At 40.8% G+C, this 27,931-nt stretch overlaps 2 protein-coding genes across 2 annotated transcripts; one reads left to right on the top strand and one right to left on the bottom strand.

The window, feature by feature from the left end:
* The first annotated feature begins 69 nt into the window (after nucleotides 1-69).
* LOC129598777 (heterogeneous nuclear ribonucleoprotein L-like) lies at nucleotides 70-9,119 on the top strand. Its single transcript, XM_055496829.1, has 16 exons — nucleotides 70-226; nucleotides 287-424; nucleotides 490-614; nucleotides 970-1,018; nucleotides 1,113-1,142; nucleotides 1,310-1,380; nucleotides 1,524-1,587; nucleotides 2,016-2,207; nucleotides 2,857-2,917; nucleotides 4,885-4,962; nucleotides 5,560-5,818; nucleotides 6,484-6,706; nucleotides 6,774-6,895; nucleotides 7,572-7,834; nucleotides 8,096-8,200; nucleotides 8,581-9,119. Exons 1-16 carry the CDS (start codon nucleotides 215-217, stop codon nucleotides 8,736-8,738), a joined length of 1,950 nt encoding a protein of 649 aa, XP_055352804.1. The 5' UTR covers nucleotides 70-214; the 3' UTR covers nucleotides 8,739-9,119.
* A 627-nt stretch (nucleotides 9,120-9,746) lies between these two features.
* On the bottom strand, nucleotides 9,747-14,274 carry LOC129598774 (uncharacterized). The gene is made up of 4 exons (XM_055496827.1): nucleotides 14,145-14,274; nucleotides 13,072-13,530; nucleotides 11,226-11,597; nucleotides 9,747-10,244 (listed from the first exon to the last, which is right to left on the bottom strand). Exons 1-4 carry the CDS (start codon nucleotides 14,173-14,175, stop codon nucleotides 10,168-10,170), a joined length of 939 nt encoding a protein of 312 aa, XP_055352802.1. The 5' UTR covers nucleotides 14,176-14,274; the 3' UTR covers nucleotides 9,747-10,167.
* Nucleotides 14,275-27,931: the final 13,657 nt, after the last annotated feature.

Below are 27,931 nucleotides of genomic sequence, written 5' to 3' on the forward strand. Positions count from 1 at the left end.
TGGAAAACCAGCCCAGCGGGTTTGCAGCCGAACCTCTTGATGTGTGTCAGACGCCATGAAAATTTTTGCTTGACTTGAAATATTTCACCAGTCAAAAATTGAAAATCTCGCTCCATTTTCGATATTCGGACGTTAGTTGACGACTTTGTGACTTTGTCTTGATTTTTTCTGAGGAGTTTCCAATTGATGAATAGTGTATTTTCATCCCCAAAACATGCAGCAAGAGGTAGATCTTCATAAAACTGAAATTGCTGTCGTGGCCGTTACGAAAGTGTGTGATTCGCAGTGGAGGAACGACGACTACACACGGGATCGTCTGGACGACCCAGCAGCGAAACGGCCCCGTTACGAGACGACCAGCGCCCAGTACGGGAACGGGCATGCGTATCCGTCGCAGCAGCCCGTGCAGCAGGCAGGGGGCCGGGTAAATCTCGTCAATTTCGTGGTGCTTTGGTCCGTGTGCAGCGCTGACGAACAGGGTTTTCGTAGGGAGACGCCTCGTTTGAGGACCGCGCGAACCCGCAGCCGTCCCCCGTCGTTCACATTCGCAGCGTCCCTGAGACGGCCACGGATAACGAAATTATGGACGCGGCGTCTAAATATGGCGCAGTTAGGTAAGCCAATCGTCGTAAAAAGAAAATGTAAAGGAAAAGGGAAAAATGAACCCTTTTCGTGTGTCAAGTTCGCCGTATACTACTATGATTTCGTCAGAAAAAAAACCCGCTTTATGATTTTATTTAATTTTTGTTAGGAAATTTCCGTGATATTCCGTAACATTTATCTAAGGCATTTTTCAGATATTTTTCAACAATTTTTTGTATTAATAAACCCGTTTTCTTGTTTAAATCCCGTTGTAATGAGTGCTCAGTTTTTTTCAAAATTAAAAAAATTATTTTTCCTGGTTTTGGCTGGAACATTCGGTGAAGTCGTACATACCTTTCAGTATTTATTATCTTATTTTTATTCTAGGTGCGTTTTTGGTATTCAGAAGAAACGCATGGCTCTTGTGGAGTTTGTGGTAAGAAAATCTTTGCTGTAAAAATTTGCTGATTTTTGCTCTTACTTTCATCGGCAAAGCCGCAGTAATAATTCCATTTTTATCGCATTTGTAGGATATGAATGACGCCATCCGCTTGGTGAAGGTAAGAAACCCATAAAGCCCAATTATTAAAAGCTTGATGAGAAAAACGCATAGAAATTATTGAGATTCGATTTTTCTGCTGCGTGGTTGAGTTTGAGTTTATCAGTTTATGTTACAACAAAAATACGTTAAAGTTCTGTTTTGATGTTACATAGCATTATTTTTCAGAGTCAAGGGTTGAACATTGCTGGCGTGGATACGCAGGTGAATTATTCCACAAGCCAGAAGATCAACAAACCGTAAGTTACAATACTTCTGTGTGAAGGAATTGTTAGAATTATTGATTGATTCTATTTTTATTGATTATTATTAGAATTACTGATTAAGCACAAATATGTTGAGGAGTAAAATCAGATTATTAACGTTAATTAATGTTTTTCAGAGAGGACCCGCCCAAGAATATCCTTCTTATGACGGTTCTGAACGCACGCTATCCGATTGATGTCGTGAGTATTTCGTAATAATTAATCAGTATCCCAGTGATTTTCAGCGTATTGTGGAGTGCAGTTCAAAACTGATTACCGTATCTCCTTTTGTGACACATAATAAAATGTTGAAAACTAGCTTTTGGAATTAGGTGCATGATTATTTAGCGTTTGAGCGATTGTCTAATTGCCCTGTTACATCCGAAAAATTACAAGTTTATTTTGTGAATTAATAAAATTTTGAAGAGTTTTAACCTGTTGTGTGTGAATGTTTTTGAAATTCCTCCTAGTAATTTACAGTGTTACTCTCGGAAGATGTATCTCTGCTTCCTGGAAATTTTTAAAACATTGTTTTATTTTTGAGAAATTTTGTTGGCAGTTGTTTTACTCGTCACTGGATACAAAGTGTTCATTTTGTCGGATTTCTATTTGGTCATTGTTGTGTACAGGAAGTCATCCATAAAATCAGCCAGCCACACGGCCAGGTGATCCGCATCGTTATCTTCCGTAAAGCCGGCCAAGTGCAGGCCATGGTGGAGTTCGATTCCGTGGATTCCGCGGTGCGAGCCAAATCCTACCTGAACGGCGCCGACATCTATTCCGGCTGCTGCACACTGAAGATCGAGTTCGCGAAAATCGCTGTAAGTTCGAGCTGATTACGCGGGTTATTTTACATTTCTATTGCTACTGCGTAAAATAAATGTTCGAAATGATCTTTGTTTGAACATCAATAATATAAAAAGGGTTAATCAATAATATGCTTACAAATCGGTTTTAAATCTTAATTTTTCAAACAACGTTGAATTTTGATGGTATGCATTAGCATGTTTTCGTAATACTGTTGCTGTAAACAAATATTGTGCAGCTGTACCCGTGGTTTGAGTTGTTTCATTGAAATAACGAAGAATCTGCGATGTTACGTTGTGAAACCTGAACTTTTTTGCTGCAGTTTAATTCCGTTTTTTTCAAATAAACGTTGAATTTGATATTGTACATTAGCATGTTTTCGTAGTACTGTGGCTGTAAACACGAAAAGCTGTGCCTGGGTTTGAGTCGTTTCACTGAGATGACTAAGAATCTGCGATGTAACGTTGTGAAACCTGAACTTTTTCGCTGCAGTTTAATTACGTTTCAGCTTTTTACAGATATAAGGCAGATTGCTGGATAGAATTATACATTTATAGTGGTATTTCGTTTCGGTAATTATGGATGATCTGAAAGTTTTGATATTTTGAATTCCGTACTGACTAACATTTTCATGTCAGTTCGATCATCCAGGATATTTTGTAGACGCAAACACTGACCGTCGTGCGCAACGATAAGGACACCTGGGATTACACACGGGAATCACGTAAGTCACTGCAGTTTCCTCTTGTACGGTTTGCCGATACACTGGCTGTGAGAATAATATTGAATTTCAAGAAAAGAAGAAAAAAACATGAAAAAACGGCATCTGTTCGGCAGCGAACAGTGGTTGATGCCACTGCAAAATTAATCACTGACCGCCAAAAAAAAGATCCGCAAATCGAACAAAATGCTGGAGACCAGGCTGACTTTTGAAACTGTATACAGTCTGGTGGATATTGGTTTATTATTTATTTCTCATTGCAGCACTCCGAAAAAATATCCCAAATTCTTAATAAGTTTTGGAATATTTTTATTGGAATATCAGTTTTATTTTCTTGCAGTTCGCAAAAATTTTATAGGGATAAAGAATAATTTTCTAACGCTTAAAAGCTGAAATGTGAGAATTTGCGTGGTAATTATTGCACAGACATAAGCTGACTTTGTGTAAGCATGAACGATTTGTCTCTAATTTTCGAAAGTTAAGGCGCATTGATCGATAGGGTACAGATTTCACTAATTTCTTCAGTTCTAGGAATATTTTTTAAAGGCACCAGAAATGAAATAAAAAGTGAAATAATGTTATTTAGCAAAATAATGATTTCAATTTTATTTCCTAAATGCAGTATTTAATGATTTGTCATATTATTGGCTACAATTACAAGTTTGTTCTTAACTGTCTTTGATCATTCATGAACAAGCTCGAACCACAGCACCAACACGGGCACCAGCCAGCTTCCACGGAAGACCCACACACGCCGGATAAAATACACCTCGTCACTGCGGAGATAAAACTGACTTGTGCGCGTGTTCAGTGTTCAGTTTTCACAAACGGTATTTCGCCACACATTCGGGGTTGTGTTCAGCGCAGCCGCCCTGCAGGCGTCGCCGCACATGCATCGATCACAAGGTGGCCGCGTTCTTTTTGCAGAGTCCATGCACCAACACCGGCATACTTAATTTTTAATTTTCATTTAATTACTTATTGAAAAATCGTATTGATTGTAATCGTTGAACCTAATTTTGCGGGAATATTTTGAATTTCAAAGCAAATTTGACATTTCCTTCCTTTTTGGAAATATTTTTTTAGTTAAAAAGGGTTTGATATTTTTGCTGACATCCGTTCTTTTCTGTTGCGCTACCTAATCTGGAAAATTGAATATAAACAATCTAGCAAGTTAGTTCAACGAAATACGCCTAAATAGCAATTTAATTTGCAGAATTTTATTAACTTAATTTTTTAGCTAATAAATGCTAATTGTGGCATATCATTTGATTCACATTCCACCGTACTAATTGTAGCATACCTATCATGGTTTCATGTAAATTTACATGCATGCGAACGTGAAAATATTTGATTAACAAAACCTTCGCCATGTCGACATAATCATAAAAACCCCGACTGCCACTGATCAGGATCAGAAACCAGAGACTTTTAAACCACACAGCACAATTTGACAATCCGGAGACAGACTGAACTGAACGCACACTCCACTATCATTGCAATACCGCACAAATCTCCAGCCGCGAAAGTGAAGGCAAGTGTTGTATAAATATAAATGCCCGCATATTAATACAGCATATATAATACATCCTCGTAAGGCAGTTGCATTGACAATCATAAGATCAAATTTAATTTACCACTCATTTCATCGGGGTGAATATTTAAAAAAAACACGTATGGGGCTTTGCTGGCTGCACACCACTACACTGTCATGTGAAATATCTGCTTCCCCCCGTCTTGTGCCCGCTTGTGTGATCTGTGCATGTGCATGACCCTGGCTACTGTGGCTGCTCTGGCTAACACTCACCTCCATCCCTTTTTGACGGACCGTTGTATGCGGAATATCTGATTGTTGTTTGACCGCAGCGTGGATGGGTCTCGGTGCCGTGGATGCCGGCTGATGCCCGTTGGAGTGCTGGGATATCGTGTGGATGATGGAGCAGGGTAATGTGACGGGTGGTGTCTTGCAGTGGGGGAGCCAGCACGACCACCGCCGCTGCTGGAGAAACCGGCGGATATGCCGCCCGGCCATTATGGCGATCCGTACGGTGAGGAATTCGGTGAAAACTGTTGTGAAAATGTTGATATCTTTGGGCTGCGGTTGTGACTGTGGTCAACAGGATTCCGTTATAATGATATCACTTAATGATTGCAAATTTTCTTGTGAATTCTGGAGCTAATTATTATTTAATGATAATTCATATGATAATTAAGGAAATTATCGTGGTAAATACCTTTCTTTGTACCTTGCCATATCGTAAAATCGCCATGTAACAGTACTTAGCACCACGAAGAGATTATTGTAGGACCGTGGCTGATGGAAGCGGCACAACTTCGAGACATACCCGAAATTACTACTTGTTTGAAAAATTGTTCGTGAGACCTATCATTAAAATAGTTTTTTCATTTGCAACTTTTGCGATATAGCAATAATTTATCTACGTGAGGTTGTCCCTATGTCCAGTTTAGAAGAACTTAAATATACTTTAGCATTTCATGTTTGTGAGGAAAGGCATCCGTGATTATATAAAAATTTCCCAAAGGTTTTTTTTACGAACGTTTCCAAATTTGCTTGAAAATCTTGAGATATTGTCTCAGTTAATTTATAAAAATTAAATGATGATTAATTGCTGAAATGTTGGCAGGGAATCGCGGCTACCAGCCCGCCCCGGCCTATGATCAGCGGGCGCCGTACGGCGACCAGAGCCGGCCGACCAGCTACGACCAGTACCAGCGTCCGGCGCAGCCCGTGGCGCAGGGAGCGTACGATCGCGGCGGATATGATCGACGCACACCGCCGCCGCACGGCCAGTCCTATCCGCCGGTGGATCCCCGGGGGCGTGAATATGAACGCGGTGGAGCGCCGCCGCCGCAGTACGACAGCTACGGCAGCCGTCAGGAACGGTATGAATAATCGGCACTTTTTACATGACCATTTTTTGTATTAAATGTCGCTCATGTGCATAGTGAAATGCCTACAACATTACGTTTAGCAACACAGTTAGTAAATTATACGAGCAATATGGTTTTTCCTTAGCTGATTCGGACGACATGCCTACATGTCTGCGATACATAAAACAAAAATAGAACTCACTCAGTAAATTTAAAAATAAACAGAACACATATTAATATAGCCGATAATATTTTCTTCCGGTTAAATTCGAGCTTAGATCCTGGCAATCGACGGCTTGAAGCCACAAGACTACGATTTGGCGCTAGTTGGGTATTAGGGTTTCTTAGTTGGAGTCAATTATTATTGAATTAATGATTGTTATTATCGAAATGTTGCAATACTTCACAATAAAATTGCAAGAATTTGCACACCGAAGCTACCGAGTCAGTTTTTCACTTATCCTGAATTTTAAAATAGTTTTTGAATAATTTATGTGGATGATCGGATAATGTTTTTTTCCCTTTTTTATGACATTTTTTTCCGCCGACTTCATGCGTTCTGGTATGATAATTAATACTGAGATTTAGTTACAACTCTGAAATGCCACAGGAATCGTTATCTTGGTGATTCTTGGTTACTTATTCCGTTTGTAATTTGCGTTTTCATTGTGGAACAGACGCGATCAGTACGGCGGTCCGCGGGATGATCGCTACGACAGCCGCAGCGGTGGAGGAGGCCGGTATGAGGAGCGCGGACCGCAGAGCGGCACTCGCTACGGCCAGCCGGGGGGCGCCCAGGAGTCCAGCGGCGCCGTGGTAATGCTGTACGGACTGAATATGGATAAATTCAACTGCGACCGATTGTTCAATCTCTTCTGCATGTACGGCAACGTGATGCGGGTACGTGACGCTCTGGACCGACGATCGGCTGCGGATTTAATGGAGGTATGGGTGGTTATGGTTTTAGGTGAAGTTCCTGAAGAGCAAAGAAGGCTCAGCCATGATCCAGATGGGCGACACGATCTCCATGCGGCGGGCCATTGAGAATCTGCACGGGATTACCGCGTTCGGGTCGAAGATTCAAGTGACGTGAGTGCTGGAAATATTCAGTAATTAATTCATGGGAAACGTTGAATGGTACAGTACTGTACTTCAAATTTTCAATCTCCAGTATTACTGCGGCAGTTTGTGATTGAAGGATGTTCAGAGTCTCAGATATACAAATTTGATGATTTTTGTGAGCTATAAAATCAGAGTAAAAAGCTTTTTAATGTAGATCAACGAAGTGTGGTTAAAAACTTATTATAAATAAGTACATGAAAAAATTTTTTTCAAAACATTTTATCGTGGAAATTCTCTTACAATCCTGGGATCACTCCATTTAAGTTCTATTCCCTGTTAGCCCTTTTACTACAATTTTGACTATTTCTACGATGATACGTTCGGTCCCATAGCACGTAATTTTAAAAGACTCATCTGCTTCTCTGTTGATAAGTTATTGTCCGTTGGCACATTGTTAAGACTTTACATTGTTTTTCCCAGATTGTTTGTACTCGTATTTACGTAATATGACGCATAGCCACGTTCATGTGTATGTTTTGTACCTCCAAAATGAAGTAATGCTATTATTAAACAGTTACAAGCGGCCTTAGTATGGCATAAGCCAGTCGCGGTAGCGTTTTGCCGATGCTTTTGTAATTTTATTAGTGCTTCGTTTAATATTATTTGATGATCATTCGCTGATGATAATAGTGATTGTTATTAGGCAATCGCGGCAGCCGTCGTTGAACGATGTGCCCAATCCGTACACGCTGCCGGACGGGACGCCGTCGTACAAGGACTACAGTAACGCGCGCAACAACCGCTTCAGCACGCCGGAACAGGCCGCCAAGAACCGCATCACGGCGCCCACCAAGTGTCTGCACTTCTTCAACGCCCCCGCCGGCTCCGACGAGGCCGAGGTGGAGGACGTGTTCGTGCGCACCACGGGCCGGAAGCCGGACACGCTGATCATGATGAAGGGCAAATGTACGTGCCGGTGCAGTTTATCTTACTATCGAATGGCGATTTAATCTGTAGGAAGCGAGGAAGATTGAATTGAAAATATTTTAAACAACGAAAATTTAGTCAATTGATTAATAATTTTAACCAACGAAAATTTCGTCAATTGATTAATAAATGAATTTAATTAGTAATTAAATAATTTTTATGATTTCGGTTATGTAAGGATAATCATACAGCTGCGGGCTACTTAATTTGGTATTAAATGCACGCTGTTTGATGTTATAGCGGAGCGCAGTGAGTCGGGATTCGTGGAGTATGAGACACTGGAGGCGGCTGTCGAAGCGCTGGTGCAAGTTAATCACACGGAATTGCCCAACAAGAGCACGCAGAGTACGTCGAAATTATTTTGTCATAGTCGTAAAATGCCCTTTATATGATAACGTTTAGTACCGAAATGAATTCGCCAACGAACGTTTAAAAATTAAAAAATCCCAGTTTAAATTTAACGTTTCAAAACAATTTTTTAAAAATTTAAGATAATTTGGCAGTATTATTTTCGAACTAATTTTAAATTTATTGAGAAATAAAAATCTGTATTTTTAAATCAGTATTTTAAATCAGCTTTTTAGTTGATTTAGCGTTTAAATTTATTTATTTAATCGGAATTCCTGTTGCAATTTTTTATCTGTAGTTTGAATTTTCTGAACATATTTCCTTTGTCTTTTTCGCCATTTTGTTGCTGTAATTTGGTGTTATTTTCGTTTCCACAGAGGGCGCTTTCCCGTACATCTTCAAAGTGTGCTTCACGACGCCCAACGTGCACACTGCCCGCCGCGAGGGGGGCGGCGCCATGGGTGTGGCGGGCGGCGGCCATCCCGGGAGCAACGGATCGCAGTCGTCGTCGCATCCGCCGCGACGGAACACGTGAAAGCGGACGGTCACCTGGAGTTTTTTGTTAAAGCTGTTGTTATTGCGTTTCTCTCATGATTCGAACTAGTACTGAGCCACTGTACACCTGTATAGTAATCGCTGCTTATTCGTTATTGGTATTCTTTTCTGCAGCGTATTAATGTGGCGTTTTTGGGAGAAAATTGCGCGGTCACCGCGGTAGATTTCGATTTTTGTTACCTTTTTCTTTGTGTGAATATTATCACGCTTGCTGTTTTTTTTCGGGGCATTTTTGCGGGCAGAGTTGATGGACAAGTAGATGCTAGCGTTAACTTACGTTCGTGTCAAGGAATTATTTGGTATTTTATGTCCGCTTGCGGGAATAAAACTTGGCGGATTTTTGAAGGATTTCTCGGTGTTATGCGCATCAAAATAAAAGAATATAATATTATGTGTATTTATTACAGTCTTCAGTATGCAGCAATAAATTGCAAGCAAACACAAATAAAAACAGACTTAGTTTAGCCAGTAAAACATCAGATAACGTAGAAAAAAAGAAAATTTAAAGCAATTAAAAATACAAATGACAGCATCTGGGCGGAACAAACCGATACTCCGCGGTTTTTCAAGTTATTCGCAATATGTAGTTGCATGAGCTATGAAAATCGCTCGCAAACAGACACAGCTCAATCTTGAAATACTCGCAGTTAATTAACTGAGAATATTTGAACATTAAGCAATTGCTTGTTAATAAAAATAAGCACAAGAAAATTGCATGATATAACTAAAACCGATACAGAATGCCGAAATCTTATCGCTAATTAATAAACTGTCAATAAGAAACGCCAAATTATTTAGAAATGAGCCGTTAAAAAATTGCGCGTTGTTTATTACTGTAACTTATACACACTTATTTTTTAGTGTTTCCAAGTACGGAAAAAGATAATATAAATATGCTTCACAAATTTTCTAGTAATTTTAAAATTTTTGTGTTCTTAAAAAGCTAATGAATATTCGCTTTGCTACAGCGCAAAAAATAGCTGAAGGATAAGTCCATAACTTTATTGAAGGAACTGGTAATAAATCACAAAAATCAACTATAATCCAAACAGCACACAGCAGATCCAACAAAATTAATCCAAAACATCTGTAACGCTCGAATTAATCAAGCTCATTAGTAGAAATGGCAACAAACAGGGAATCATCAAAATACTACAGGTTAACGGCAATTCACGACACTCATCAACACAAAAAAATAATCCAATCTGTTTTTGATTATGCGGTTAGAGATTCGCGGGGAAAATTTGTTAATCATAAAATGGAGCAAATGCGGTCAGAAAAATTTACGGGTCGGTTGGGAAGACACTTTTGTGCAAAGAATCCGCAGAATCACAATTCCGTCACAGGCTGACTTTGAGCGTCAATGTAGCGCTGATTGACGTAGCAGTCGCGCTGACGACCACTGCCGATCACTTCGTACAGGAATCCTCCTCCTCATCGTCGCTCGCCGAGTCGTCGTTCTTCTCGAAAACGCGTCGCGGATCTCCTGCAATATTAAAATACGACGAGAATTATATTATAATTTTCCTGAATTTTTAAACATTCAATTTTGTTATTCTAAGATTATTTGTTTTAAAAATAATTTTGTTTTGAAAAAATCAACGTCTGCTTAATTTTCAGGTTCTGAGGTTTTTGAGTCTTTTTCATATTTTTAGGTTGTTTTGATGTAATTTTTAAGAATCAAATTTAATCAACGTTTGCTTAATTTTCAGGTTCTGAGGTTTTTGAGTCTTTTTCATATTTTTAGGTTGTTTTGATATAATTTTTAAGAAAATCAAATTTAATCAACGTTTGCTTAGTTAGGTTGACCACACTTTACAAACTCATTACAATAAAATCTAACGATAAGTGACGCATTCTTATGTAAATAATTTCGTAAAAGTTACTGCTGGTTTCGGAGCGAACGAATTATAATGTTCTTCGCCGCAACAACTGCAGTAAAAATATGAAAAAAAATGTTTACTTGAGACACACATAGAACCAGTTTACATCAGAGGCTTCATAAAATCGTTCGAATCAGGACTGGGTACCAACAGCCCATACACTACGAATTTCTCACGAAAAACGAGTTAAACGGTACAACAATGCTTTTTCAGCCAATCTTCCGGGCCAATTCGGTGTATAAAAATATACGTACAATAGACAAACATGCAGCTACTGTTTTAATAAAAATTCATTGAGAAAACCGGCACAAAACGAAATTTATTAAAAAAGCACCAATTTCTCCAAGCAGTCGTTTAAAGTATTTCTGTCATCTTGACCACAAGAATAAAAACATCAAAGTACGCACAATGCAACAAAAAATGCGCATTCAACAAAACCCTGATAAATATTTCTAAAACATTCCCGTAAATTCAATTTCAAAGATTTACCGGCTATTTATCATTTTCAGTGAATTTTATTTGTTTAACTTCACATAAATCTATTTTAATAATTTTTTATTGATTTTTATGTCTTCCCATCGTACCTGCATCGTGTAGCACGGGCTGCGCATGCGCCCGGATAAACTGGGCCGGATCGTGGAGTTCCGGCGTGGGACTGACGCTCTGCATGGTGGGCGTGCTGCTGTTGGTGGCCGACACGAAGGCCATCAGTTCCGACGGCTTCCGGTCCTCATGCCGGTTCCCGCACAGCTTCCGCAGACAAGTACAGCGCAGCCAGTCGCTGTACATCTGCGGACGGTAGCGGTAGCACAGATAACAGGAGAACGCGGCGCCGATCACCAATAAAGCGCCGATAATCACCAGAAGGGGAAGGAACAGGTGGCTGCCGACCCCGGGGGCGGCGCACAGGGCGCGGAGGGCGGTGAGGCGGGCGGGGTCGGTCATGCAGTCCAGACCTAGTTGAACATCGATCGAAATTCTCCAAAAATGGATAAACGCGAGGAGAAATTGTGGAACTATTAATTTATGTACTTTTATTTTCACAGCGCCATTTTATCATTAATAAAACCACAGCATGCTTAAATTACCTTTTGACGCGTAGTTCGCATTTTTCATTCCTTTTTTCGAAAATAGGGTGCGACTATTGTCACCCCCTCACACCCCCTTTTGGCTATTGTCACCCCCTTTTTTTAAATAAAATAAACACCCCCTTTGACTGTTGTCACCACCTTTCTCACCCCCCTTTGGCTACTGCCACTCCTCGGTCATTTTTTTTCAAATTGTTGCTGGGTTGACCTTTCAGCCAACTTAGAAATAGTATTTTACAGCTTGATAGTAAGTATACTTGACAGAATAAAATTTGCATAATTATAGTACTTATTGTTTTGGTTTCCTAAGTTTCTTAGGTTTTCGTTTTCGTTGGTTTTATTTGGTTTATCTTAAGCCACCAACCAGACTTTCGTCATTGATCGATCGAAAAAGTTGCCAGAAACGATCCCCAGCGCAGGACTCTAGTTTATAAATCCGCCATAAAGCGCACACGGCAAAGACCTCGGGCGAACGGCCGTTCCAACGCATGCTAAGGGCAGAATGCTTAGTACGTACATTCTGACAAAAGCACCATGCGGTATCAGTGTGACTGTCTCGCGTCATGTACATACGGGCTTCCATGTCGTCACACGATGGCCTCGAATGTCCACCGGAAGGAACCGCTGTTTCGTGTAAAGGACTGCCTCGATTGCTGGTTAAGAACTGCCAACCAAACTGGCAAGAAGAGAATTGAAAAAGAGCCGTTTATGGCAAAATTATAAGAATAAACTGAAAGGTGGTGACAATAGTCAAAGGCGGTGCAGGGGGGTGACAATAGCCATTTCCTTAAAAATATGCTATAAATAAACTGGAATATCAGAAAAAATATGTCCCAAAAAGCTAAAAAAGGCATTAATTAGTTAGATCAGGACATCAGGTTACTAGTTGCTTGTAATACGCTGTTTCTGCTCATTGATTTTTTTATCAAATGTATCGTAGTTCAATGGCTCGAACCTGTTGGGCGTCTTTACGTCAAACTAAAATTCTTTCAGAAACAGCCGAACTAAAAATGAACTCAAATACTGTTTTTACGTTTTTCCAATACGTTTGGCAGGCAGAATTAGTTCACATTTCTTTAGCAAGACAGATAACAGGATGGCATTATTTTTTTGTCATGTCCCCATCACAACTTCCATTTAAAATAATAAATTTTAAGCAGGATTCCAGTTTTTATTCATCCGCTTGTTTTCGTGTAATATAAAACAGAATATTAGATATAAAAAGTATTTTAAAAAAATTAAAAAATCTATAAAACTATATAAAAATATATATGAAATACAAGAGAAATAAATCAGTAATTTACATATAATATAAAAATAAATATGAAAATATAGATCTCACCTTTCCACTGCTGTTCCCCGGCGTCCAGCACCCCCACCATCCAGCACGCACACTGCACATCAGTCCCGGCCACATCCAGGGTGATCCCCTTCTTCCGGGGATAATCCGTAATCTCTGTGAACAAATTTCCGCGCAAGACCACCTCCCGCAGCTGCACACCGGCGTCCAGCCCCGCCAGACGCCCATCGTCGATGCCGCAGTAGGAGAGATTTAGGGAGACCAGGTTGGGGAAGTGCTGGATGACCAGCGGGAGACTGTCGACGCCAGTGTAGGACAGATCCAGGAATTGGACGGGATGCCCGAGGAAGACGCCGGCGGTGTCGGTGGTGGTGTTCGTGGCGTTGGTGTCGGTACTGGCGCGGAAGGAGGCGGTCGTTAAGTGGTTGTGGTGGAGCGATAGGCGGGAGAGATTAGGCGCCGATGCGGCGGCGAGATTACTGGCGTATAAAAGTTCCAAATCTAAATAATACAGCAGTTGTTCAGTAACAAATCCCCGTTACGCTGGTTAAGTCAATTTAGTGCAGCATTAAATTAATCAATTATTAAGTCAATTAATTACAGCATTTAATAGAGCAATCATTAAGTTAATTAATTCCAGCATTTAATAAAGCAATCATAAAGTTAATTAATTACAGCATTTAATAAACAAATTATTATAATTTATTATTAAAATCATTTCCATTAAAAATAGTCTCCATGATTTTTTCACGACATTTTTCGAAATATTCGAGCACGGTATTTGTTGAAATAATCCAGCGGGTGCTACCGCTCGATCATGGATGAAATTCACGCACAAAATAATTTATAAAATCCTGTACAAAATGTGGCACGAATCTAATACCACGAAAAACAAAAACAAAAAAATTCGTTTATAAAATTATTAATTCGAAAATTGGCAAGCTTTTAGGCTGCCGGATCAGTCGCAAAATCTGAATTAAATTGTAGCAAATAATAAATTCAAAACCTGAAAAACTGAAGGAAAATATGACATTTTGTCGAAAAAGATTTTACGAAAAATCCCAAAATCGAAGTTAAAAAATCGCTAATTAAATCGAAATTAATTAATAATTTACCTGTCAGCTGATTTTCAGCCAGATCCAACATCTCCAGCGCTTGCAACCCCACAAAATCCTCCACGAAAAATTCCCAATAAGATTCCCTTTTAAAATCAGCACCTTCAACAACTTCAACTGCTGAAACGAGCCTTTTCCAGTCTGCGAATTTTATTCTCCGACAAATCCAGTCGGCGCAACATCAAATTCCCCCGAAAATCCTCCCCACGGATTTCCTCAATTTTATTCCCGGATAAATCCGCCCATTCCAGGGATTTATACGTCTGCAAGTCATGGCCAAGTTTGGTCAGGAGATTCCCGGAGAAAACCAACGAACGCAGCTTAGGATCGAAAAAATGCGAGATCGACGCGTAGTCTGTGTTGACGCATTTTGCCACGGGAAATAAATTTTCTTCCTTCAAATCGTTCTTCACAGCATCACTATTAATGCAGGTACAATTCTTCATAAAAGTACATTCATCAGCGGCCGTAGAAATCCCGATGAACGCGGCGAAAGATAAGAGCAACACCGAGATAAACAACAGGTGGTGCGACACATCAGATGGAATCTTATCGCAGAACGGCATCATTGCGGGATGCACTGTACAGTAGCAGATGGAGAATTATCATTCTAACACACTGATGTTGGAAAGATGATTAAACTGGCTGATTAAAAATCTCGAGAAGAATGTTTCAGAAGGGATCCCGCTGTGAGCAGCATCGCTTGATGCGGAGATTGTGGTGGTAAAAAGCAGACCCACTGCGGTGTGACTGACTGCAGCCGCAGATGAAATCATAATCGAACAGGTCGAAAAAGATCGATCGGAATGTGCACGGGTAAACCGCAGTATTAGGCTGACCGCCCACGGATGGGGCCTGCGTTCAGTATGGTGCCGTGCACGTTGTGTGAAGTTTTTTCATGAGTTAAAAATTAGAAGATTATTCCTTGTAAATGGATGCTTTTTGGGCTCTTTTTATTGGTTTTCTTAGCTTACCTTGGTTTCTTACGTTGGCTTCTTAGGTTCTCTTAGGTCTTATGTCGGCTGTTGTTTTATATATTCTCTTACGTTTTCTGATTTTTTCGTATAATTTCTTATGCTTTTTATAAACATTTTTGCATGCCTTCTTATATTTTCTTGTGCTATCCTTTTGTTTCTTATGTTATTCTTAAGCTCTTATTGCTTTTTTTAATGTTTTCTTTTGTTTCTGACGATTTCTTAATTTTTATGTTATTTTATGTTTTAAAATGTCAGCAGATTGTCGTCAGCAAAATGTCGGAAGTCGGCACACTCTCGTTCGTCCACTTGTCGGTCACCGATTTGTCGTTGCAACAAATTGCCGGGTAAACATTTTGTCGATCCTCAAAAAGTCATCAGCAAGTTGGTGGTCAGCAAGTTGTCAATGTGCCGCTATAGGGGAAGGCTAGCGGCATCGCCGACCGTGAGCGCGACGGCGTAGTTCACCGCAAAGCAGCAATAAAACGTGGGGTGCACATCGCAAGGCATTCGCCCAGATGTCGGTATTTTCAAGTGCTGTATGACAGACAATGTTGAACGTTGGGTTGGGTTGGGGCGCAGACTCTGTAGTCCGACTCCAGAGTGTGTTTCTATTAAATAACATGCTCGTATTGTATGGAGACGTGATCATAGACTCGTAGTACCTAATGTCACACAAGTCGCGTTGGTTTCCGTTGCACATCGACTGACGTAGCTACTCCGTCGCCCGCTTGTTTTCTGACACATCTTCATCCGGTCTTCGATGACCAAGTTTTAACGTACAAAAGTAAGTACTTACTGCTCTCCACAATTGCCTGTCTATTCCAGTCTCGAACGGCATTTCATCATGGCACCTCCGCAATGTGTGAGGTGACGTCGCATACCGGCTGCCATAGCAACCATTTTTATACCAGTACTAAGATTAGTACGATAACATAGCCAGTCAGGCAGTGAGTGGCCTTGCGTGCACATTGAAGTTTCAAAAGAAAATAAGTGGTGTAAGTCCTTTCAATAGACATTCACAGTACTGTCTGTACATGATCAATTTTTCCATAGCGGTTCGTGCTGCTTTACAAAGTCCCATTCATTCACCATCATGTAGCCCGAAAATGATAAAGACGTTTCTGTTGCATACGGTTTGATGTGCACCTGATTCTGTGTAGTCGGGATTTGTAAAGTATGCAACTGGGAACAATTCACGAGTGACGTCCGAGCAGAGAACGTTTACGCCAGGTTGCGATGCTCTTTGAAAGATGCTTCAGTTACCGAGCAGGTAAGCGGCTTACGTATTCATATTGCATTTGTGCGTGCCACAAGTGCACGTAGGAAGATCACGTTCCAATAACCTCTTGTGAAGGCTAGTACAGTATATTAAAATATTTTTGACCCCTGCATTTGCTCCGTTTCTTCCGGTGCATTCAGCTTGTGGCAGTGAAGCTTACTTTCGGAATTCCCATTGTGCTAACGCTTATTTTACGCGTTTCGTGGGTATGGGCCTGGATCCGCGTTTCGATTTCCGCTGGTGGCTTTGTATTTTTCTGGGTGCCGTTTTATAATACATATGTTGATTATTAAAATACAAGTTCTTAAAATACGTCTTTGAATTTGTTTTAAAATAAATATTAACAGAATTAAATATAATACGAATTTTAGTACGTACGGTAATTTGATGCCGATGAGTTACTGATTATTTTTTGAGTTCACCTGCTGCGCATAAGTAGTGTTTACTTATGCGTCGGCGTTTCCCATGAAGTTGTTATTAAATTTTATTTTGAACTTCAACTGTTTTACGTCTCAAGCAAACCACAATACTACTTTGTACATGCAGGTAAGTACTGTATTCACGGCTGTGCTGCAATTGTTCTGCAGAGTGCGTGAAATGCGCAGTATAATTAGTTTTATACCAGAATTTAGTGCATTTATATACTCGAAGATGTTGTACTGCGTGACCGTTGGTACGTCAAGTACCAAATTTCTAAGTGCAATGGAAGTTGTGAATTGTAATTTTGATAAGCTTGTTAACATAAACCGGGCTTTTCACCTACTACGTTTTTTATTCGCGTCAGTAGCAACAAAATTTTTCGCACTTTTTACGTAAATCGTGAGAAACTAAAACACAAGCGAGTTACACAACATCTACAAACACAGGCGGGCGAATGACAGAGAATATTTCGTCTAAATTCGCCGCCGGTGGTGCTGTTCCCAGTATAGATGCTGTGTTTCCCCGCTGTATTTCGATGCTGATCCGTTGACGCAGAAACTCTAGTGCTCGCGGTTCGCCTGACTGCTGCTGGATCATCTTTCCTAGCACGTTCAGTAGCTGGGTGGTTTCTGGTCCGAAACCACCCAGCTACTGAACGTTTTTTCTCTCGGGCTTATTTTTCTCCTCTTCGGTTCACAAACTGTACACTGGCAGATATTTCAGAAGCAATATTGAAATCACTTACTCTGTGATAGTGTGATTTACTACTTACTCTGTGACTGTGAACTAACCGTAAGTGTGATGCGTGATGCGGTCGATATAAACCAAAAGTTAACGCTTTCGAGCTCTCGGTGCTCTCGGTGTAGGTGTTTTGCCGCTTGACGGATTCCGGGGCTTCCAGTCTACTGCTTCACAATATCGCTAACCAGAGAACATTTTCCGCCTCCAAATTCAAAAAATTCTCATGTTTTGTAAAATGGTAGTCTACTATTGTAGTACGCTTAAAAAATTATTTATATCTGCCATCGTCAAGGGGGCGTGGCCAGACAACAATCAAAAGTTTGCATACTATCACATACTGTGTAATGCAGTGCAATATAAGTTTACTGTGTTAACGTTTCCTGCAGCACCGTGGACTTTTGCAGCTGTCGAGTAATGATGTAAAAGAAGCCCACGTTCTACGGCTCGCGCCATTGCTGCCTAAGAAAACATTTTCAAAAATTTGTCATCCATTTATGTTGGGAACAATAAGTTGTGCAATAAAACTTTTTTCTCCTAATACACAGATACGTGCTTCGTGACGAATTTTTGAATTACGAATAACATTTGTGCTGCATTGCGTTACACAGTATGTGATAGGATGCAAGCTTTTAATTGTTGTCTGGCCACGCCCCCTTGACGATGGCAGATAAAAATATTTTTTTAAGCATACTACAATAGTACACTACCATTTTACAAAACATGAGAATTTTTTGAATTTGGAGGCGGAAAATGTTCCCTGGTAAGCAGTTCAACATCCCCGTCATTGTTGACCATGTAAACAGCATCTATTCCGGGTGTGTCACGTATTGCAAATAGTTAATAGGGATATTTTAACGATACGATGTGAAGGCTAGCTAGCCAGTATGCGAACTGAGCATAAACAGACATAAATACAACCAACAATCAGGCCAGCAATCAACGCGCTGCGTAAGTACAGCAAAGCAGAAATACGGGAATACTACAGGGTGGTTTCTGTGAGGAAAATGGAAGCTCGTGTTTGTGGTACAGGTCTTCTATAAGCATACTGCCGAGCGAGTTTTATCTCCTCGAGATGGCCACGGGATCGAATTCGGGCAAGCGCATTTTCTGGTATTGTTCGGAAGTAAAGGTTTTGATGCTCGAGCGGTGGTCGTGTTTGTTCATAATGTCGGTATGTGCACTGCAGTTCGTCGAACGCTGATTGAGGCAGTTGTCTTTCCAGAGCCAGTATTGCCTTTGATGTAAAAAGCCGATTCCTGAACTGCCCGGACCGGAAGAAAATTCATAGGTATCAATGTACTGGTTTGCGATTAACGTGCTGGCAGTTTAGTTTAACGTGTTGTCAGTTTGCTCAACAGTGCTCCCAAAAAATGTAGAATTGTGCCGTAAATTCAATTAATTTGCTGGTAATATGCCAGTTGCGTTAAATTAAAAATCTCTTTTTAAGCGACGGACCATCCGGCTTCTCCGTAAGGGCAGATTAATATACGTTCCGCAAAGGCAAATACAGGTCTGAAGTTGGCTCGATTAAACGGGGTGTTTCTTCGTTAATTTTCCAACGAAAAATCACCCTTTCTTGCAAAGGTTGATTTCGCTCAGTTACGATGACCGCTGCTATTTCGTCAGAAGTTGATTCGCGTAGTTCGAGTCGTGCTTCGTCACTGCAATGTCAGCATCGAATCTCGGGTTGTTTGGTAGTGCGAGTTTGATCCAGGACGTTTTGGGCGCAGGGGGCACATGAGTGGTTGATACCGCCATCCCACGACATTTGTCTTTAGCGCTTTAAGCTCCCACTTTAGCTCCGATGTACGGTATGACAGTGAACTTTACTTCAACAAAGTGGCCTTCCGTTGCTGAAATTTAAAAGTTCGCAAATCAAGTTCTTCCCGATAAATTTGCTTTCAACTTTCCTGGACATAAACGATTCGGACTTGCAGTTTGCATTAAAAACGTTATTCGAAGTAAAGCTGAAGTGAAATGTCGAATGTCGAATGATTAGACACGTGCAGTGCAGTTCGCTGCAAGAAAATACTCTACTAGCGATGAAAAACGAGCTGGCTGTGCGCCCCAATGACCGGGCGCATAGTACTTCTCTTTGCGCCCCAAATTTCCGGTATATAATTTTGGCAATTTTGCATTTACGGATTTACCCACGAATATTTTACATTTTATTGTTTGAAGTGCACGCGACAGCCGACCAGGCAGACGTTGATAAAGCAAAAAAATAGAAGATGGTGTTTGGACGATGCGAGTTCAGCGCTTTCGGATATAAGTGCCCACTTAGAGTCCAACCAGTAATTACTAGCTGTTCAGAAAATGCAAACCGGCCGCGGTTTCCTCCATTTCTTCCTTGATGGGACACTTAGAGTCACCCGCAGCTGTGTTGCTTTCTGTAGCGTCCAGACAGTTTAAATCGGCGATGTTAACAGGCGATGCTACTTCCTGGTTAGACGATCTACGTTTTCTTGGCGTTTTTTCGCTATCTTTTCGTTTTCGAGGATCTGCTGCCGCCATCCACGGAAATACTATTTATTTTTGTAATTTGACTTTCTGGACAATGTCCAATGCAGATCCACAGCAATAAACTGCGCGGTCATTGAATCCGGAAGTGTTAAGACTTGAAAACGTTTCTTTGCACTTTTTGTTACCTACGAGTAGACTTTGATTCGTGCAACATTTTATCGGCTTCTCTGCCGTCTTAATCACCGAAACCCTAAAAATAATGTTTCGAACAGAAGCCAACTTAATCATACGTTTGGAAAAGATCATGAAATTCTCGGATCATGAAGCTTATTTGTTGGTGTGGAGGCGGCACAATAGAACTGTATATGACCTAGGGAGGTGATTGCGTTTTGTGATACTTAGTAGTCTCGGAAAGTGTAGTGCATAGTGTGATGGTACTAGTACGCTGTTTTCCGGTGGTGATAATTCAAGTACTCAATAACCAAAGCTGTAGAAAAATAACGCTGCACGTTTGGTTTCTCCATTTGAGAAGAGGTTCTGACTTTTCAAAAAAAATAAAAAGTTTAATAAAAACTGAGGTGAAATCAATACTACTGGACTTAATTAAAACGTTTGCCGAGTGGGTTGAGAAGACCAGTAAGACGAACCTCGGCTGGTCCATTAAGAATCCTGGTTGTTAGACGAATAAGATTCAATAGCTGGGACTCCATTTCGTGATGACGGCTTCCTACAAAACATCATCGGGCGGCAGCATGGAATGACTCAACATGACCGCTCTGGTTTCTACATCGTGCCAGAATTTGCACGCGATCCGCGAAATGGCACCATGAATCGGTGAAGGATTTTCCACTGCTGTCCATGTGGTAAGCAGATAACAAAAACAAAGGAAAGCAAAACAATTTTCATTGATACTAGCGGTGACCTTTACAAATATTACTGACCACCATCCACTGATCATCAGGGGATATTTATAAACTTAACAGTGTCAGCACGGAAGGGACAAGGATGAGCTCAGCGGACATTATGACACTGAAAGCTTGAAGCTGGGTCGTTAGTCAGTATCGGTTGTTCAATTAGCGCATCTAACTGTGTAATATTACTGAACGGTCGTAGATACTGCATTTCCCTGCAGATTGAACCAAACCACTGCTTGCTCCTTTTGCAGTGCACGAATCATGCTTCTGATTATCTTGTTAACCTGTCCAGCATAATGTCAGTAGAAGCTTGAAATTCTAATCCACGTCAAAACAGTGGTTTCGGTTTGGTGGAATTTCCTTTTAAGATTTACAGCCATCGAGCATGGACTGTTCTGAGGCGTCAATAATTTTCTGACAACAATTTGTCGTCGTTGCACCAAAAGATCAAACGCCGCTTGTAGCGTAACGAGAGCCTCTTGACACACGCTTTCTTTTACATAACTGTTGGCAAAACACAGGTACTACAGAAGCTGCCATTGTAATTTAGAAAAAAGCAACGTTAAGGTTTGCAAATTTGCACCGTCGTTGTTTTCTGCATGCCGGCCATTTCCGGCCACTTCGAATACGCATCTACAAGTAAGAAATGTGCCACACCGATTATCAATTGGCTACTTATTAGGCCATCCATGACTCCCATTTTTTATTTAAGTAACATTAGGCGACCCTCAGGATGCAGCACTAACAGGATGTTAAAGTATATATCATCTGTTTCCTATTTAAAAATAAGATTTACAACTGCTTCCTTGTTAACACAATTACATGCAATTCAGATCTACCAAAAAGCCATTCCTCCCATCCAAGGAAAACCATTTGCAACCGCTGTGCATCGGGTGCATAAAATCCTTAATGCCGCTTTCCTTGTTACTAACAGCTTTGTGGCCAGCTTGTTCGAAATCGTCGAGTACAGCAGCACGTTCGTTCTACTCCAGCCCGTATTATCACATCCAGAATTTTGAATTTTTAAGGCCGGCTTTGGAATCATCTCAGCATTGTTGTTACTGTATAATACTGATACAATAAGTTTACTTCCGCAATATTGTACTAATGCATATTATATTATGCTGGTTTCATGTTATGCCTTCAATGAACACGAAACAAATCATATAAACCAATAAACATGCCTAGCATAATTCTGATCCTCGCGCAATCCCCTCATCCACCTAATACAGAATGTCCATCAGACTGGTTTTACCGCACCGCGTCGAGATACGGTTGGACGCAGAAAGGCAGACTATTTTCGCCTCAAACCTTGCTGTCCGACAAGTCAAGTCGGTTAACAGTAAGCGACTTAATTTCCCTGATGTCAGGCCAGGGCACCGCCTCGCGCACAGACTGTACGCCAAGAAAACATTTTCGCTGTTGACGGGCCGTACTTTAGGCTACGCGCAATGCTTCCCGCATCCCTACGTCAAGTTCAGATTTAGATTCACTTTGTAGACAGTCAATACAGGCGTCCATGTATGAGAAAGTTGTTGTCATCCAGGACAAGCGTGTAAATTTGTGAGGAATGGCATCGCGTTCAGGTTGTAGAGGTCACAGTTTTGCATGCTAAGGGTGTGTAAGTGAGGAAACCATGCTGACGCTTCAAATTCCCGGCGCCTGTTGACACCAGCACCGACGCGATCTAGGGCATCTCATAGAGGCTGTGTTCCCTTTTACCACCGCTTTGCCGATAAATAGACAGAAGCGAATTAGAGCGAAGTCATCTGGTGACAGTCTGGAAATGTAGAGGATATGACGTTTCTCTATCGATCTTACATTGGCGCGATGGCTGTCCAACTGCAGTCTGTGCGCCCTGCAGTTTGTTAAATGCTATTTTGGGGCAGCCATCTGCGCTTAACCTCATCCAGGCTAGAATAATGATCTCAGTTAACACGATGCCAATAAGTACAATTATATTATATAAATGGTATAGTCATACTTCTTTAAATAAAATTTTTGAAAAAGGTCATCAGTTTGTAAAAAAAGATATTATTATTATTACAGACATAATTATTGTTGTTATTATTATTATTATTATCATCGTTATTATTAGAGTCAATGTAAGGCAATTTACTCGTGTAGCGTTCGATTTCCCACTTGGTTTTGAAGCATTTTAAGCCTGCTAAGTTGACGAAGCGAGCACACATTTGCTCTGTTTCTTCGATGTCCCCGAAATTTTCCACTTCTTTTATTTCCTGCTGGAATCGGATGAAACCTTTAAGCGCCAACGGGACGCTGGCATAAGTGTGGACGCCCTCATTACAGTAGTGGAAAACTACGCGCGCCACAATGTTAAAGTTAAAAGAGTTAATAATTTTCAATAACTTTATATAAATTATAAAAAATTCGGACGGTAAATATGTACAATTTCTTTAAAAAAATATTTATTAATGTCGAAAAACAACAATGGTTTACTTTTGGTTGCAAGTTTTCCTTGTTGAGCTGGACGGGTTCCTGCCAGGAATCGAGGCGACTGTAATGCAAATGGTTCACTCCTCGGTCAAGATATCTCATTTGACGAAGGAACATCTTCCAAGGACCCTCAAAACAGTCACCCTGACTGTGAAAGTCATACGCAACTAGAATACAAAATAAGAAAATTTATATACAACAAAAATAGTACGCAAACAGTTAGGCAGTTGCAAAATTTGTCGTAGTAATAAAGGTTACCGTTCCCGTGCATGACCGCTAATGTGAGGTGCACCTTTTTCTCCTGCTGTCTAGTAATACGGGAAGTCGTACGGGAGAAGAAATATTCTTATTACTTTCTATGGAGCATTTACTGACGAACTTTTGGTGATAACTACTGAACTGTAGCATATCATTGTTCATTTGATATCTTGATATTTGATAGATAGATTCGATATATTCGGGTCACATTCAGCATGTAATGCTGTAATTATCAGGACCAGAGCGTTCGACTACAAATGCTCGCAGGTCATCGGCGTCAGTTGGTGAACTAAGGTACAGTACTCTGTATACTGCTTTCATAAAAACGTAATTCCAACAGAAACCTAATGATTGTGGTGAATGTGTGCAATAACTATGTACGAGTTAGAGTACATGCATTTATAAATATAGATTTGTTCTCTTCAACGCGCAGCAGACTAACTCTTAATCTCTTATTCCACGATAATGTAGTAACACCAACTTCCGTTGCTAATACAGCAATGTCATCAAGTTTACAAATTAATACAATTACCTTATACACGTAAAGTAATACTGCCGTAATACAATTAAGTATTTTTTCCTCCTTGAGATCCATTTAGCTGCAGATAGTGTCATAATTGCGTGGTTTCTCTTCATTAAGCAAAAATATTATAACGATACTGCTGCACAGAAATCCCGAATAGATGTGCCTCCAAGAATTCCGCATTTGGCAGCACCAAAAACTGTCGGAAATGGCAGTTTTGGTGTCCGCGAAAAGCGGAAACCTTGTGGTCTAACTCTAACAACAATGACGGTGCCCGTTGTGTCATGACGGTGCCCGTTGTGTAATGTACAGTAAGAAGTAGTGATGATGAATATTAGTACCTCGTACTGTACAGAGTATAGTTGATTGTGTTTGTATTATACGAGTATTTCACTAATGATCTACTGCGCAAGTATCTTTCGGGAAACCTTTCGATTAAAATTACTTCAAAAATGTAAGTATAAAAATGCTTACGCATAAATATTATGTACACATATAAGGTGCGTACGCCTTTTTAATAATAGCAGTTTCAGTAATAGCCTACAGCATTTCTGCCATTTTTCTGTCTATATTAGACAAACCGCTTTTGTTCCAGTAATTTAGGTACTTCAGTAAGTGCTAATTGCCTTCAGATAGGTCCGTACTATGGTCTTGCATGTGCTCGTTACTCATCTGCGTTCTATCGCAATATGACTTGCACAATGTTTCAAGCGACCGGTTTTGAGGGTGCGGTAGGGTGTCATCAAACGAGAGTTATGCCAAATCGGCTTCCACCAAGGAATTAATAAGTAACAGCTTACCAACAATGTCACAGTCATGATGGGTAAGACAGATGGCAAAACCGTCTCATGCGACTTTGAACTCGAAGTAGGACCAACAATATATGTTAATTATATAGTGTGTGTTGAATCATTGTGACAACTGAAGCCCAGACAAGTAAAATGTTGAGCACATCGAGCCGGTATAAAGTCGCAACAGCTTCGAAAAGCCAAGCGCCTGCGGAACTCATATCGCATGCAAAAGAATGGTTCGCAAAAATGTTAATGATTGTTTTCTTGATGCCGGACCATGCTGACACATGTTTTTGGCAACCGAAAGAGGAATGAATAAGCACAAAGCCTCCATTAATACGCTTCGACTTCTTAAGTCACAAATTTCTCTGCTCAGGTGCCGGTTATTTTGCGCGGTGGTTGTGAAGTTTGCAGAGCGCCATTTTGAAAGAATTTCGCAGAGTATGTATAGGTTTACAGATTGTTTGTGAGCAAGAATGAAAGTAGTTTTGTAAGCAAGTTTTAAACTGTTTGGCGTCTGCACAGCAGACTATAAACTATGGAGCGGTGACACGAGCGCGTTGATCCTTACCCGGCTTACCGGCAGAAAACGGTAAACCACGATGTCCCGTTGCTGTAGACAGCCGAGGTTCAGCAAATGCGCAGCTCCACGGGAAGCATTGAACAAACAGTTCAATCCCGGTGAAACTTTTGCCAAGGGCTGGACGACGTGCCATGACGTGGCGGGGCGCCACAATACAACAGAAGCTGAACTTCTATTGGCTACTCTCTGCTCTAGCATATAATGCGCTAGCAGTCTGTAGGGAGGCAAGCAGCAAACAAACAAAATGCCCCATCGCTACCCATGCTCCAAAGAGACGCAGGATAGAAACTGGCTATCATAACTGCAATTGCACAGGGATTTTACCTGACCGGCGACGTATGGTCCGCCCGGTTCCCGTCGGACGGGCACACGAATGTTAAGGGGAATGCTCATTGCCCAGTGTTAGACTGGGTCTGTCATGATGCCGCACACGATGAATGGAGATTCAAATGGGATGCGATGCGGTCGCAGTCAAAAATCAGTATCCAACTGGTCGGCATTGATGTCCTGGAGATAACGAAAAGTCCGGTGGAAGAAATGACAAGCAGAAAATTTTAGCCAAATTAGAGACGTCGAATTTTTGTCAGCACCCGCTTTGGTTAGTTGTACCGTAGAAGTCGAGTATCTGATATACCGATGCTACTTTCAGTGCGAGTACTTCTGTAACTTAATAGGTAGAAGTATTCATTTGAACTTCAGCAATAGCGGCGACCGGAACTGCATTCTTAGGATACCATAAATGCAATATCCATATTCTTCATGAAAATGGACACCATCACGGAATTCGGTGGAAAAAAAATTACAGTAGATAAGTAAATTCCAGATTTCTGTCGGTTTAGCGAGCCAACGATACCGTAAAGTAGCTGCACTCTTGGAATATTTCTATGCAGCACCGGTGGCACTTACCTAAAATTCTAAATGTAGTACGTACTTCGCACCTATAAAGCCGAAAGGATTACTTATTATTATCATAATACAATTTATTTTTAAAACGAAATTATAATATTATCAAAATGCGATTTATTATTGGAACGGAATCATCGGCCCATTGGGGAAGGTATTGCCATATTTTTCTGTAGAAATCGGCGATGAAACCCGGCTGCTCCGCACATACACCATTATTATTATTATTTTTATTATTATTATTATTATTGCAACTACAGTATCCAAACTCCATTACGGAGACTTAATATCCTTACAATTAGGTGAAAACCTTTGGGCTTTTAGGCTATTTTACTTTTTTTTGGTTTGATTGCATGAGATAATAGTTACCCACCTACGAGTAGGAATCGAACCCAGGACATACAATCTTAAAGGGGATATCACGGGGATATCACGGGTTAGGATGCAAGCGTCTGAAGGCGAAAATTTCCCGTCATAATGAAATCAGAGATGTGATTCATCGCGCCTGTGGGTCAGCCAGTATCCCTTCAGTTCTCGAGCCACCAGGCCTTTACCGCGATACCCAGAAAAGACCGGATGGCATGACCTCAGTTCCCTTCAGCCAAGGAAAATCCTGGGTGTGGGATGTCACCTGCACGGATACCAAGGCCACCAGCTACATCGCCAAAACATCCCAGGAAGCCGGCGCTGCCGCCACCATGGCGGAGGCGAAGAAAAACCATAAGCACGGATATTTACGCGATAATTTTAATTTCTCTGCTTTGGTTTTTGAAACAATGGGTGTGTGGGGTAAAGAGAGAGTATCGCCGAGTTAGGGTGTTTTTCTAAAGAGTTCCCTGTACTCCCACGAAACGCCGAAACAGTTATTTCAAAGAAAATAAAAGCCAGAAAACCAGAACTAAGCACTTAGAAACGCAATGAAACTAGTCGAAACTCGTCGAAACGTACTGAAACTAGATGAAAACCCGATGAAACCCGTCGAAACCCGATGAAACCTGATGAAACCTGTTGAAACTTGCTGAAATGTGATGAAACTAACTGAAACGTGATGAAACTCGTTGAAACTAACTGAAACGCGAAGAAACGTGATGAAACCCGTTGAAACTTGCTGAAATGTGATGAAACTAACTGAAACGTGATGAAACTCATTGAAACTAACTGAAACGCGATGAAACGTGATGAAACTCGTTGAAACTAGCTGAAACGCGATGAAACGTGATGAAACCCGTTGAAACTTGCTGAAATGTGATGAAACTAACTGAAACGTGATGAAACTCATTGAAACTTGCTGAAATGCGATGAAACTAACTAAAACGCGTTGAAACGTGTTGAAACCAAATCAAGCTCGTTGAAACGTCATGAAACGCGATAAAAAAACATTAAAACGCGAGGGATTTTTATGGGAGTTTGTTTAGAAATTTTTTTGCAGAACTTCTGGCTAATACACAGAATAACACAGTGCACTAAGCAGTGGCATA

Source organism: Paramacrobiotus metropolitanus, unplaced genomic scaffold (assembly GCF_019649055.1).
Source record: "Paramacrobiotus metropolitanus isolate TYO unplaced genomic scaffold, Prichtersi_v1.0 Parri_scaffold0000129, whole genome shotgun sequence".
NCBI classification, from domain to species: Eukaryota; Metazoa; Tardigrada; class Eutardigrada; order Parachela; family Macrobiotidae; genus Paramacrobiotus; species Paramacrobiotus metropolitanus.

Bases quoted from the DNA above. Each gene is read 5' to 3' on its own strand.
- LOC129598777 (XM_055496829.1), top strand. The intron at 425-489 runs GTAAATCTCGTC...GGGTTTTCGTAG, and splicing joins TGCAGCAGGCAGGGGGCCGG to GGAGACGCCTCGTTTGAGGA. The intron at 1,588-2,015 runs GTGAGTATTTCG...TGTTGTGTACAG, and splicing joins CACGCTATCCGATTGATGTC to GAAGTCATCCATAAAATCAG.
- LOC129598774 (XM_055496827.1), bottom strand. From the start codon at position 14,175: ATGTTGGATCTGGCTGAAAATCAGCTGACAG. The intron at 13,531-14,144 runs GTAAATTATTAA...TGTATTATTTAG, and splicing joins GGCTGAAAATCAGCTGACAG to ATTTGGAACTTTTATACGCC. The intron at 10,245-11,225 runs GTACGATGGGAA...TTAATATTGCAG, and splicing joins GCCCGTGCTACACGATGCAG to GAGATCCGCGACGCGTTTTC.